The following is a 12,947-nucleotide window of genomic DNA, read 5'->3' as shown; positions in this document are numbered from 1 at the left end:
GACACAACTAACTGTATGACTAACTAGTTTCTATAGCTAACGTAGTCACACATATTTACTTACACATTCACACGTGCAAGCGTCTTCGTTGGAACGCACTTGACTTGACACTAGTGCTCTCTCTCTAACGCATAAAAGGACGTTATTTTAATTAATAATTAATTATCTATGCGTCTGATTAAAAAATGGCTAAGGACTTTTCGTCTCAGAATTATTTTGTTTATCAGATGCTACAGTGGTGTCCGTTACTTCTGGGACACCCTGTATATATATATATATATATATATATATATATATATATATATATATATATATATATATATATATATATATAAAATATATGAAAAATTGATCTGGGTACTCAAATGAAAGGCATTGATGAGTGTAACATCAGAATGAGCTGATATCTTTGAAAATGTCAATAATTCACAAGATACAGGGTCATTTCTTAATTATGTATCTAGAGATAATTTTCGAATGCAGCCTAAATACTTATTATAATAAATTGACTATCGGCGAGAATGATATGAAACCTTGAAAAAGCATAAATTCAAGTCAAAACCTTTACAATAACACTAAATTTCACTAAAAAAAAACGATTCTATCATATGACTATCCTGGAGACAAAATTTTTTTTATTTTCTTAATAATATAGATTAATAAAATTTTTTAAAATAATTATCAAGACCCAAAAAAAATTGTTGGCATTAAATTCAATATATTTTTATACAATTCTATAAAATACAAGGCCTCAAATTTTATAAAAAATTCATTAAGAAAATTTTTCTTTCAAGTTTATATTTTCAAAGTCTTATTTGACAAAATTGTATTATATTCTTTTACCTCATAAATATAAACATTTTAAATCTGTTTAAAAAAAAAAAAAAGTTTTTTTTATTTTGCAATAACAACTTATAAGACATTTCAATAGTATTGAATGTCAAAAATCTAAAAAATAAAAATAATTTTTTAATTTAAAGTAAAAAAAAAATCTCAAATTAAAATTTTCACGGCAACAGAAATTGAAAATCCATTTCGTCCAGTAGATCGAGGAATAAAGCTTACATTAAGATAATTATCAGTACTAAAATATTCAGCAGCCTTATCAAAAGCGCAAGCACTTGTCTCAGTCCTTCCATCATCAAATTTCAAGGAACAATTATCCTCTTTATTTTCAAGCTCAACAAAGTCGAGTTTAACAGTGAGCTGATGGTTTTCGGGAGCGAATAGCCACCAATAGCATTGTTGATTCGCTCCGTACGGTTCGGGATAATTCGGAGACTCCAAATGAACTATTTTTCCATCAACAAATATTGTGTGATTGCAAGTCTGTTGGTATTGCGCAGTGAATCCCTTGTGGGTGCTCTCACCACTTTTTCGGTATTTCACCAACATACGATTGTCCGTCGAATGTAAACTAGCTTCATTACCAGTTCTGCAGAATTTCCCTGTAATTACCGAAATAAATTTATCAATTTCAATGTTAATTTAAATAACAGTACACTAAAAAGCTAAAAAATTTGAAATATTTATGCCGGAGTGCTTTGTCGTCGGAGTAACCGTCTGCGATTTCCAAATAGTCGGTAGCACAGTCAGCGGTTTCATAAATATCCAACGATGTAATTGCGAATTTGATACGGTGACCGTGCGGAGCGAGCATTCTCCATTCGCATTCAATCACTTGATTGGAATATAAACTTTCTGGAGTAACTGGGGACTTTATTACTCCATTAGTTTCTTGGATAGTCCTTCCGCATTCTAAGTAGTAGTCGAAATATAATAATATTTTATATAATATTTTATGTAATAGACTGATAAAAGAATTTGTTTATAGTTAAAAATATTTGTTAATATTTAACAAATCATTTATTAGAGACTTTTTTGTCCTTAACAAATATTTCTTAGTATTTAAAAACATTTATTGATATTTAATAAATAAATATCAGATTTATTAAATACAAACAAATCATTTTAAATACAAATATTTAATTCTACGATCTATCTACACAGTAAAAAATTTTGCGTCATTGCGTCAAAAAATTTTGTGTTAAAAATTTTTGTGTTAAAAATTTAACACTTTTTTGTGTAAATTTAACATTTATTGTGTTAAATTAATACAGAAAAATGTTGATATAAATGTATCGATTTTACGTAAGATATAAATACTAAAAATATAAAAAATATTTTTATAACTTCACAAAAAAATTTTTTCATTTTAAAAGATTGTAAAAAAATAAAAAACAAATTTTTTTACTGTAGAGTAAATTTAAAAAAACAACTTCAAGTCTTCAGTCATACAGTATTAATGCGCGTCAGGTGTTTTTTTTTTTTTTTTTATCTCTTTATATATTTTTAGTTCTTAGTTGATGAGTCACGCGTTATCAAATGTGCCACGTATTTTTATAAAAATTAGTTAAATTATTATGATTTTTTTTTTTATGATTCCGCTGAGCAAATTTTTATTTACCGGATAAATTAATATTAATATTTACATATATTAATTATTGCTGGATAAAATGTTAATTTAATAGCGAGGTAAGAAATATTTCAATAAGTAAAGGCGGTTTGTTTTGTTGCAGAATAAAAATTTAATTTTTATAAAATTAAAATTGATGTTGTTGGTGCGATAATTCAATGAAGTCGTAAATATGTTGGGATTATACAGTTGTTGAAGGTAGTGTTTTAAAAAATTTAACGAATGATATCCGGAGACAACGTGAAAAATCATCCAAGACTCTGATTTCCGAGCTGACAAACTAAATAAAGAAAAAAAAACAGTTTAAAAAATAGTTATATACTGAGATGAGAGCTACAGAAAATAAGTCAGTAAATAGATGATAAATGGATTTAACGTATGAGAAAGAAAAATCCCACGAGCATGAGAGTAAATCGAGCATAGATGTTTTATTTTGTCTTAGATGCTATATATTGTGCTGAAAATATTTATTTTTTTTTTTATTTGAAAATAATAATAAGTAATGTTTTCAATTGAAAAAAAATTTGTCTTTTAATTATTGAACAAATTTTTAATAAAGATTATTTCTTATAATATCTAAATATTGAGAGCTTTAATATCGTATCTGCTATACTATTATAAATAGATAAAAATAATTACAATTATAATAATAACTAGCAACCTTGCAGTCACTATGTGACTGCTGTAGCTTGTGAACTAAGAAATTAAAATTTTGCTTTATTAAATAATGACTTTTGTTAAATTAGACTGTACTTTTCTTAATATCAACTTTTTTAAAGATATAAACTCATCCAGATGATACACTCATCAAGAGCTTTCATTTGAGTACTCACATGCATTTTGATATATTTTTCATATATTCATATATATAAATATATAAAAAATTGATGTGGGTACTCAAATAAAAGGTTTCGATGAGTGTAACATCGGGGTGAGCTTATAATATTAAAAATGTCAATATTTCACAAGATAAAAGGTTTAGATTTAGATTTAGATTTATTCATTTTATACCAAGGCCTAATTGGCCGAATGGCAAATTTATACATATATATGTTAAAACTACATAAAATACAATATTAACTAAAAAGATGATGAAAAATAATACACAGATTAAGTAAAAAATCAGACACAGAATATATAAATAAATATTAGAATTATAATACACGATTTAACTTATTCATCAAGTAATAAAATACATGATTTATAATACATGATTTAACCAATTTACTAAATAACAGTTTACATGAGAGTTCTGAACAATATTAAATATCTAGTTTAAATAAATAGTCATTTATTGACTAAATAGTCATATCTAGTTTAAATAAATAAAGGTCATTTCTTAATTATGTTAAATTGCACTGTACTTTCTTAACTATTGATGTTTTAGAAGATCTAAACTCATCCCGATGATACACTCATCAAGAGCTTTCATTTGAGTACCCACAAGCATTTTCATATATTTTTCATATATTCATATATATATATATATATAAATATATATGAATATATGAAAAATTGATGTGGGTACTCGAATGAAAAGTCTCGATGAGTGTAACATCGGGGTGAGCTTATATTATTAAAAATATCAATATTTCACAAGATAAAAGGTCATTTCTTAATTATGTTAAATTGCACTGTACTTTCTTAACTATTGACGTTTTTGAAGATCTAAACTCATCTCGATGATACACTCATCAAGAGCTTTCATTTGAGTACCCACATGCATTTTCATATATTTTTCATATATTCATATATATATAAATATATATGAATATATGAAAAATTGATGTGGGTACTCAAATGAAAGGTCTCGATGAGTGTAACATCGGGGTGAGCTTATATTATTAAAAATATCAATATTTCACAAGATAAAAGGTCATTTCTTAATTATGTTAAATTGCACTGTACTTTCTTAACTATTGACGTTTTTGAAGATCTAAACTCATCTCGATGATACACTCATCAAGAGCTTTCATTTGAGTACCCACATGCATTTTCATATATTTTTCATATATTCATATATATATAAATATATATGAATATATGAAAAATTGATGTGGGTACTCAAATGAAAGGTCTCGATGAGTGTAACATCGGGGTGAGCTTATATTATTAAAAATATCAATATTTCACAAGATAAAAGGTCATTTCTTAATTATGTTAAATTGCACTGTACTTTCTTAACTATTGACGTTTTAGAAGATCTAAACTCATCTCGATGATACACTCATCAAGAGCTTTCATTTGAGTACCTACATGCATTTTCATATATTTTTCATATATTCATATATATAATTATATATGAATATATGAAAAATTGATGTGGGTACTCAAATGAAAGGTCTCAATGAGTGTAACATCGGGATGAGTTTATATCTTTAAAAATGTCAATATTTCTCAAGATATAAGGTCATTTCTTAATTATGTTAAATTGCACTGTACTTTCTTAACTATTGACGTTTTTAAAAATCTAAACTCATCCCGATGATACACTAATCAAGAGCTTTCATTTGAGTACCTACATGCATTTTGATATATTTTTCATATATTCATACACATAAATATATAAAATATATGAAATATTGATGTGGGTACTCAAATGAAAGGTCTTGATAAGTGTAACATCGGGATGAGCTTATATCATTAAAAATGTCAATATTTCACAAGTTAAAAGGTAATTTCTTAATTACGTATCTAATAGAGATAGAGCATTTTCGAATGCAGCCTTAATACTTATAATAATAAATTATCGATGAGAATGAAATGAAACCTTGAAAAGGCACAAATTCAGAACCTTTGCAATGACACTAAATTTTACTAAAAAAACCGATTTTATCATATGACTATCCTGGAAAGAAAATTTTTCTTATTCTCTCAATAACATAGATAATAATAATAATAATAACATCTAAATATTTAGAGACTTAGTATTGCATGCGGTGTAATATTATAAATAAAAAAGCATTATTTTCATGATTTACTTTTAAATGAATAACGTCACTCAGTAAATCCGAGTAAAACAGACCCAAGAACAAGTTTATAAGCCCAGTAGCAAAGCTCTGTAAAAAAGTTATAAACTTGTTTAACTACAACTAGATGTAATCTGTATCCATGTGATTTTGACGTCATCAAAAATAAACAAATGAAAATAGATAAAAGTTAAAAGTTAAAAGCAAAGAGCCTCACTAGTTTTATATTTAGAGTTCCTGGGATAGAAAATAGTACAGCAGGAGCGGAGAGAGGATGGATCGCTCCAAGGAGGTGAATATCAAAAAGAACTTCTGAGAGCTGAGATTCAAGATTCAAGTCCGAGAAGAACCTCTTTCCCTTTTCTCTCCTCGCTCTACTTGTACGGACTACAAACTTTGCATTTGTATGTAGAAATTTTTCTCACTCTCTGACTTATGCAGTCTCTCGGTGGAGCTAGGCCACCCTAAACCCCAAGCCGGGCAGGGGTTGTTTCATCCTCGCTGGTATATCCGCATCCGCATCCTCATCCTCAAGCTCTCACTCTCATCCCAGCCTCGCTTCGGTTGCAATGTTCCTGATCTCTCATGTGGGTTCTTTAACACTTCCGGCTCGTTGAGAGTTTCACGGATAAACAGGAAAATACGATAAAGTGATGTAGACTTTTTTAAATCTTTTCATCATCAATCTTGTCGATCTTACATTTTTTATCACTACCAAACTTTATTTTCTTATTACAGCACACTCTTTTCTTTTTATTCTTTTTTGCAACAATAATTTCCTACTTCTTCTTTCTTTTCTGCGAGTTGTTCAAAACTATTGATTCTTAATTAAACTTCCCCAAGAGTAAGATTTATAATTTATTATCAAGATCCAAAATTAGCTGAATAGCTTTGAATTCTTCGTAAAAGACTAAAGAAATAAAACACTTTGGGTGCAAAATAAATATGAAATATACTCTGAAAAACATCCGAGTATGTAATAAATTTTTATTTATAACTTAAAGAACTTTTATTTTCAAAATTACTGAAAAATACTTTAAACAATTTTTCTTAAGCTTAATTTTGTAAATTTTTGCAAAAAATTTGATTCAAAAAAAAAAATTATTAACATTATTCCATTTAATTAAATAAAACCAACGTTTATATATCTATTTTTAGAATTCCTTAAAAAATAAATTATTATAAAGAGAATTTAACATAAAATGCTACTCGTATAAATAAAAAAAAAAAATTGTATAAATTATTGTTATTGTTAAATATTGTTTTTATTGTATGAATGTATAAATGTATTTATTGCATATAAAGATTAGGTACACACGAAAAAAAGTAAACTGTAATAAATAATAGTCAATTTATAATAAGTATTGATCAACTGTTAAAACTTACCATTTCAAACAGTAAAATCGTGATTTTACTATTCACTTTATAATATTTACCATTTAAACGTTACAATTTACCCTTTACATGGAAGAAAATACTATTTCAAACAGTAATATTCGCTATGTGAATGTCGAAAATGTTAAAGTATGATAATTAAGAATTCAGACTTTAATATTTATTATTTCGTACCTAAAAATGATCTTATGATATGTAAAAAGTATAAAATAAAGTTAGTAAATTTCTAATACAAGCAACGTCAATATTTACAAAGTAAAATGGTAAATTTTAAACGCAACGGTAAAAATCAAACTGTAATTATTGACTTGCTTGGACTGGTAAAATGTATATTTTAAAAGTATAATTTTTACTGTTTGAAATGTTAAATTCTCCCAGAGTGAGACCCCCTTCTCTTTCATCTGAGTTCTCCTTCTCCTCATAATATCGACTATATATTGAAATAGGGATTTTTACTGTTCGAAACTGTAATTTTTTAAGATGAAAGAGTCGTTATTTACAATAGTGATAGCTACTAATCACGCACGCATAAAAATGATTTTTTTGCTCGACGGGCAGAAAGCGTCAACTTTCGGCCCGCTGCGCTAAACGAAGTTGCCTCTTTCTGCCTTCGTCGAGCAAAAAAATAGTATACACTCCACGGGAAGTAAATAAGAAAGCCTCAGATCACATGTTTGTTGACCTCGGCTTCCCCTCGGCCAACAATTACATGTGATCTGAGACATTTCTTACTTTACTTCCCTAGGTGTGTAATATACTATTGTTGAAATAACAAAAGACGGGATAACTGAAAAATATGTTCTGGTAACAAATGAGTTTAGTTATAGTAACAAATCCATTAATCGCATTAACAAAATGTTTCAAGTTGTACTGACAAACCAGTCTGTTAAATGACCAAATCAATTTGTTAACAATATTGTCCTAACGAAATCATTTTATTGCAATAACAAAACTAATTTGTTGCTAAAATATTTTCCAAATCAGATATCACTGATTATAGCATATTTTTAAATTATGGATTATTATAAAATTTAATGTAAATTTATTTGTTATTTTAATAGAATAATTTTACTGTTTCAACAAAAAAATTTGTTATACCAACTAAATTATTTTGGCGAATCTACTTAAAGATTTTGCTATAGTAACCAAATTGTTTTGTTGTTATAACAAATCAATAACTTGCTATAACGTAAATTTTGTTATTTTAACATATAATTTGTTATCCCTATGCTAACAAATGCATTTGTTACTAGAACATATCTTAGGTTATTTTAACAAAATTTTTTTTCTGCGTGCGTGTTTTGGATATTAAATTATAAATTGTGGCTTTTATACTTTGTACATTAAGTTCTGTAATATTTATATTTTTGCCACCCGGATGTCCGCTTTACTGTTTGAAACTATGAAAATTAACCGGAATCCGAGTGCATATTACAGTTTACTTTTTTCCGTGCATCTTTGTTACAAAGGAGAGTGTGTCTATATTATAAATTTATTAATATGAAGCAAGATGATATAGTGTAAAAATCATCTGATATCATGACGAGGTTCATTATGAATATCATAATGAATCTCATATTTTGGCACAAATATGAGATTCATATAAAAGCCATATTAATATACATTTGATACCCGTAATAAGTAAAATATTTATGGGAACAAATTTTTTTTTAGCTAGATTATAAAATGTCTATTTTTCCTGTTGGTGAAAGAAAATTTCTAGTAATTTAATAATGAAATCATTGTGATATTACCGTAAATTCATAATAAAGTGATGGTCATATCTGCATAAAATCATAATGATATCATAGTGATATTGTTAGTCTTTTTAAATCGTGATATAAAATTATTGAGTCATAAATATATACAGGAAATAATGCAAATTAATTAAATTAAAGAAATTTTTAGGAGGATTTAAATTGTTTTCAAAATAAAAAATAATTATCTTAAGACGAAAAAATTTTGTCAGTCAAAAATTTTTTGTAAACCAACATAGTGTTTTTCTAAATATTCTTCTAATTTAAGAAAATCAAGAAAGAAAGTAAAGTAGTTCAACAGTATAGTGCATGATAAAAATACTGCTTTTCTCAATTATTATACTTTTCCTCTAATTAACAGAAAAATTAAAAATTTTACTAATCTACTTAAAAAAAATTCGTTCACATAAGTATTTTACTTATTATGGGTTTCAGATGAATATTGATATGGCTTTTATATGAATCTCATATTTGTGTCAAAATATGAGATTCATTATGATATTCATAATGAACCTCATCATGATATCAGATGATTTTTATACAATAATTAAATTAAGTTAGATTAAATTGGGGAAATCAGCATTCAGGAGAAAATTATTTGACTTTAGAACAAGAGGTTATTTTTATTATATTATTATATTATTCACATAAAAAAATACTAAATCTATTAAAAATGATCTACAAATTTTTTACAATATATCGAACTTCCTTCTAATAAAAATCCATCTGTTTTAACGTTAGATTCGTTTTACACTAGCTCATTTTTCCTGCTATCTCCTCACGGGGAGCCTCTTGCTTCTCTATATATACATATATATCCTCGGAATAGAGTGCTCTCTGTACTCTGAATTGTCGAGCAATAAAAATCCACAACCTGATACTCGGTTTTTCATTTTCAATAATTTATTATTATTATATTTCACCATCTCCGCATTACTTTAGAATCGCCTATCAAATTCTCCATTTCAAACCCGAATTTTAAATTTCCGTGTCCCTGGAGCCCAAAAAATCGAACTGAATACCATTTTTTTATTTACTCATTTATTTATTTATTTATTTATTTATAAACAAATAAACCCAACAGCCGTAGTAATTAATAGGGTAAATAATCTTTACAAAGTAATTTTAAAATGATAATCTTAAAATTATTTTTGTGATGACAAAATAACAAAAAAAAATTAAATACATATTCGGATTGTATCAATCCCTTTATAATTATTCGAGTATACTGATAGAAAGATTTCTTAGTATTTAAAAAGATTTCTTCGAAATCATTTCTTGAATATCATTTCTTAGTATTTAAAAAATATTTTTTAGTATTTACGAAATATTTCTTAAATACTAAGAAATACTATAAATACTAAAAAATATTTTTTAAATATTAAGAAATGATGTTTAAGAACTGATTTCTTAAATGCTAAGAAATCCTTCTATCAGTGTAGGTAAACATAAAAATAAAATAAAAAAAGAAAAAATAACAAATTTGTAAGAAAAAAAAAAATTTGAGTAATTCTAGACATAATTTATCGCAATTTTGCAACTAATTTAAAAAATAATCATACTTGATAACTCTTTGATTAAAAAAAAATAAATAAAAACTAGTACCATCAGAGCGTGAATAAAAGATTCACCCAGTTTTACGTGTCATATAATTCTGTGATTAAGTGAGTGGGAGTAACAGGACGCGTCCGTTAGATGTCGCGGGAGTGTAATTCGCGTGGCGGGAATATTTGCATTAACTTCGAGCAGAGTGAGGGATGTAATAACTAAAGAGGAGAAGTTAGGTACTGTAGGGAAGAAGAAAGGAAAGGGGTGAGTAGTTGAAGATGCTAAATATAGACGGTTGCCAATGGTTGCCAGGTTGCAGCAGAAACAGCCGCCGCCCCTTTGAGCACTGGGATAGGGAGGGAGAATTGAAGTGGAGGGGATGCTGATAGTGTCGGCAAGGTCGCGTCATTGATCCAGAGCATCCAGAGAGGGTGTAGCGTTATGACGCGCCCAATGACGTCATTCCTTGTGACCTGACCGTTGGCCGCGTTACCTGGCGCCATCTGAGACCAGTAACCTCCGGTTAAAACACACACTGGAGACGGCAAACACTCTCAGTGTATAAATGTGTGTATATATATATATATATATATATATATATATATATATATATATATATATATATATATATATATATGTATCATCTTTCTGTGTTATATGTTATATGTTATTCAGAGTCTTTCTCGCTCTTGTTCTCTTTCTCCACTTTTACCCTTTATCTCTCAGTATCCTTTTCACTCGTCACCAGGTCACGACCGAGAGCACTCGTCGCAACTCTTCGACTTACTCGCGATCTCTTTGACGCTGAGTTTACTTTTATTATTTTCTTTTTCATCCCCTATTTTTATTTTTAACTCTAATTATTTTTAAACTCTCTTTTTTGGCTCCGACGTTCCCGTTACTCTTTGTAAATATTTATACGTAAATATTTATCCGTTATATTACTCAAGACTTTACTTTATATTATATTTAATTATATTATATTATATTGTATTTTTGGATGTTTAATGTTAAGCTCGTAGTCTATATAATGGGCATTGTATCAGTACTGAGATTAACCATGATATTAATTAACGATTGAATACCTTCCCTCAAGCATTTTCCGACATGATCGCTGCTTTCTGATCATGACAAGCTCTACAAATTTAAACTTCATTAATTATTAATTAGTACAGATATTCTCTGAATAATAAAAAGGTCATCCGCCAGCTGGATCAAACTGGGATTTATTTAATATTACCAACTATTTTTGGTCTCTTTTAAAAGATTATTTATTTATATCGATCTTTTAAACTTTTTTAAAAGTTTAAACGCAATTTACCTATTTTTTAGATTTTATTAAGAAAATTAGAAAAATTTTTTTTTTGTTCACAGAGAGAAATTTATAGGAACCATTCCAAAAATTATGGGAATGATTCCTATAATAATATAATCATTATAGATATCAATCCTATGCTCATTATAGGAACCATACCCATAATTTATTGGAAACATTCCTATGCAATAATGAAATAGCTTCAATAAATTATGGAAATGGTTCCTATAATATTATAGGAATGGTTACTATAATATTAAAGGAATGGGTCCTGTAATATTATAGGAATAGTTCCTATAATATTATAGGAATGGTTCTTATGATATTACGGGAATGACGCACATAATAATAGAAAAATGTTTATTTTCATAATAATGGAGCAATCTCATCAAAAATAGAAAGTAAATTTTTTTTTGTAAATAAAAATTGATCTTTCACTAGAGTAACTAAGCAAGGAGGGTTTGACCCCCTGATAAAGTAGATTTATGCATTACCGACATTTGGGTTTCTGCCTTATCGACGCTTGTTGTTGGTGTTTCTGCAATATCAAAGGCCGTTTTTTATGTTCTTTTTTACCGACTGTTGGGGATTGGAATCGATTTGTTGATCGATTTTTACCGACTGTTGGGTGATTATCATCGATTGTTTGAGGTCAAAATGCTACCACCCAACAGCAGAGCTGATACCTTTGCCGTGTATCAGCTTTGGTGTTGATGTGATATGCACTTATTTGATGTGATGATGAATTTTGTATATATTCAAATGACTTGTGGGATAAGTATATGCGAGAAATTTCGATACTTATGCCGCTCTGGTGGGATGAAATGGAGGTGTAGGTATTGAAGTTTATTTATCGTATTGAGGTAAGTTTTTGTAGATAGTTTGATGTCAACTGCTGATTTATGTTATCGACTGCAGGGTATTGTTAACAGTTGGTTTGATACCGAATGATGTTCTGTTTTATCGATGTGGGGTAAGAGTTTTTTGAATTTTAACGTTTTTTAGCCCCCCCCCTCACTCGATTACATCATGTTTTTACGTCATCCGACAAGTTTGAACCTGTTTTTTAGCGTCGTCATCGTGAATTTTAACGTTTTTTAACCCCTTCTCCTTCGATTACATCACGTTTTTACGTCATCGGACAAGTTTAAACCTGTTTTTGGCGTCGTCGTTGGGAGGGGATCTTTGGTGATCTTTACTTGCCTCCAAATTTCAGTCCTCTGCTTGCAATCATTTGAATCAGTTGTATAATCCATGGATAAATTGACTGATATCGAACGCGCCTTCCTCAGAAGTCAACCACCTTACTGGGACAATTTTGACGATTTATTAGAAAGTTATTTTGGTGACATTCCACCTGAGGATATCGGGATATTTGTTGGGAAAATTATTGTTTTGCATAAAAATTTAGAGGTGATTAAAGCTGCTTGCGAAAAAGTGAACTGTTCGAATTGTGCTGAAAGACTTGAAATAACCAAGAAACTAAT

At 28.2% G+C, this 12,947-nt stretch overlaps 1 protein-coding gene across 1 annotated transcript; it reads right to left on the bottom strand.

Annotated features, from left to right (window-relative positions):
• Nucleotides 1-859: 859 nt before the first annotated feature.
• On the bottom strand, nt 860-11,623 carry LOC123268073 (tolloid-like protein 1). The gene is made up of 3 exons (XM_044732955.1): nt 11,620-11,623; nt 1,534-1,758; nt 860-1,448 (listed from the first exon to the last, which is right to left on the bottom strand). Exons 1-3 carry the CDS (start codon nt 11,621-11,623, stop codon nt 994-996), a joined length of 684 nt encoding a protein of 227 aa, XP_044588890.1. The 3' UTR covers nt 860-993.
• Nucleotides 11,624-12,947: the final 1,324 nt, after the last annotated feature.

Source organism: Cotesia glomerata, linkage group LG6 (assembly GCF_020080835.1).
Source record: "Cotesia glomerata isolate CgM1 linkage group LG6, MPM_Cglom_v2.3, whole genome shotgun sequence".
In the NCBI taxonomy this organism is placed as follows: Eukaryota; Metazoa; Arthropoda; class Insecta; order Hymenoptera; family Braconidae; genus Cotesia; species Cotesia glomerata.
The sequence above is the reverse complement of the archived record's forward strand: the minus strand, read 5'-3'. Positions and strand labels throughout refer to the sequence as shown.

Bases quoted from the DNA above. Each gene is read 5' to 3' on its own strand.
- LOC123268073 (XM_044732955.1), bottom strand. The intron at 1,449-1,533 runs ATAAATATTTCA...CGGTAATTACAG, and splicing joins CGACGACAAAGCACTCCGGC to GGAAATTCTGCAGAACTGGT.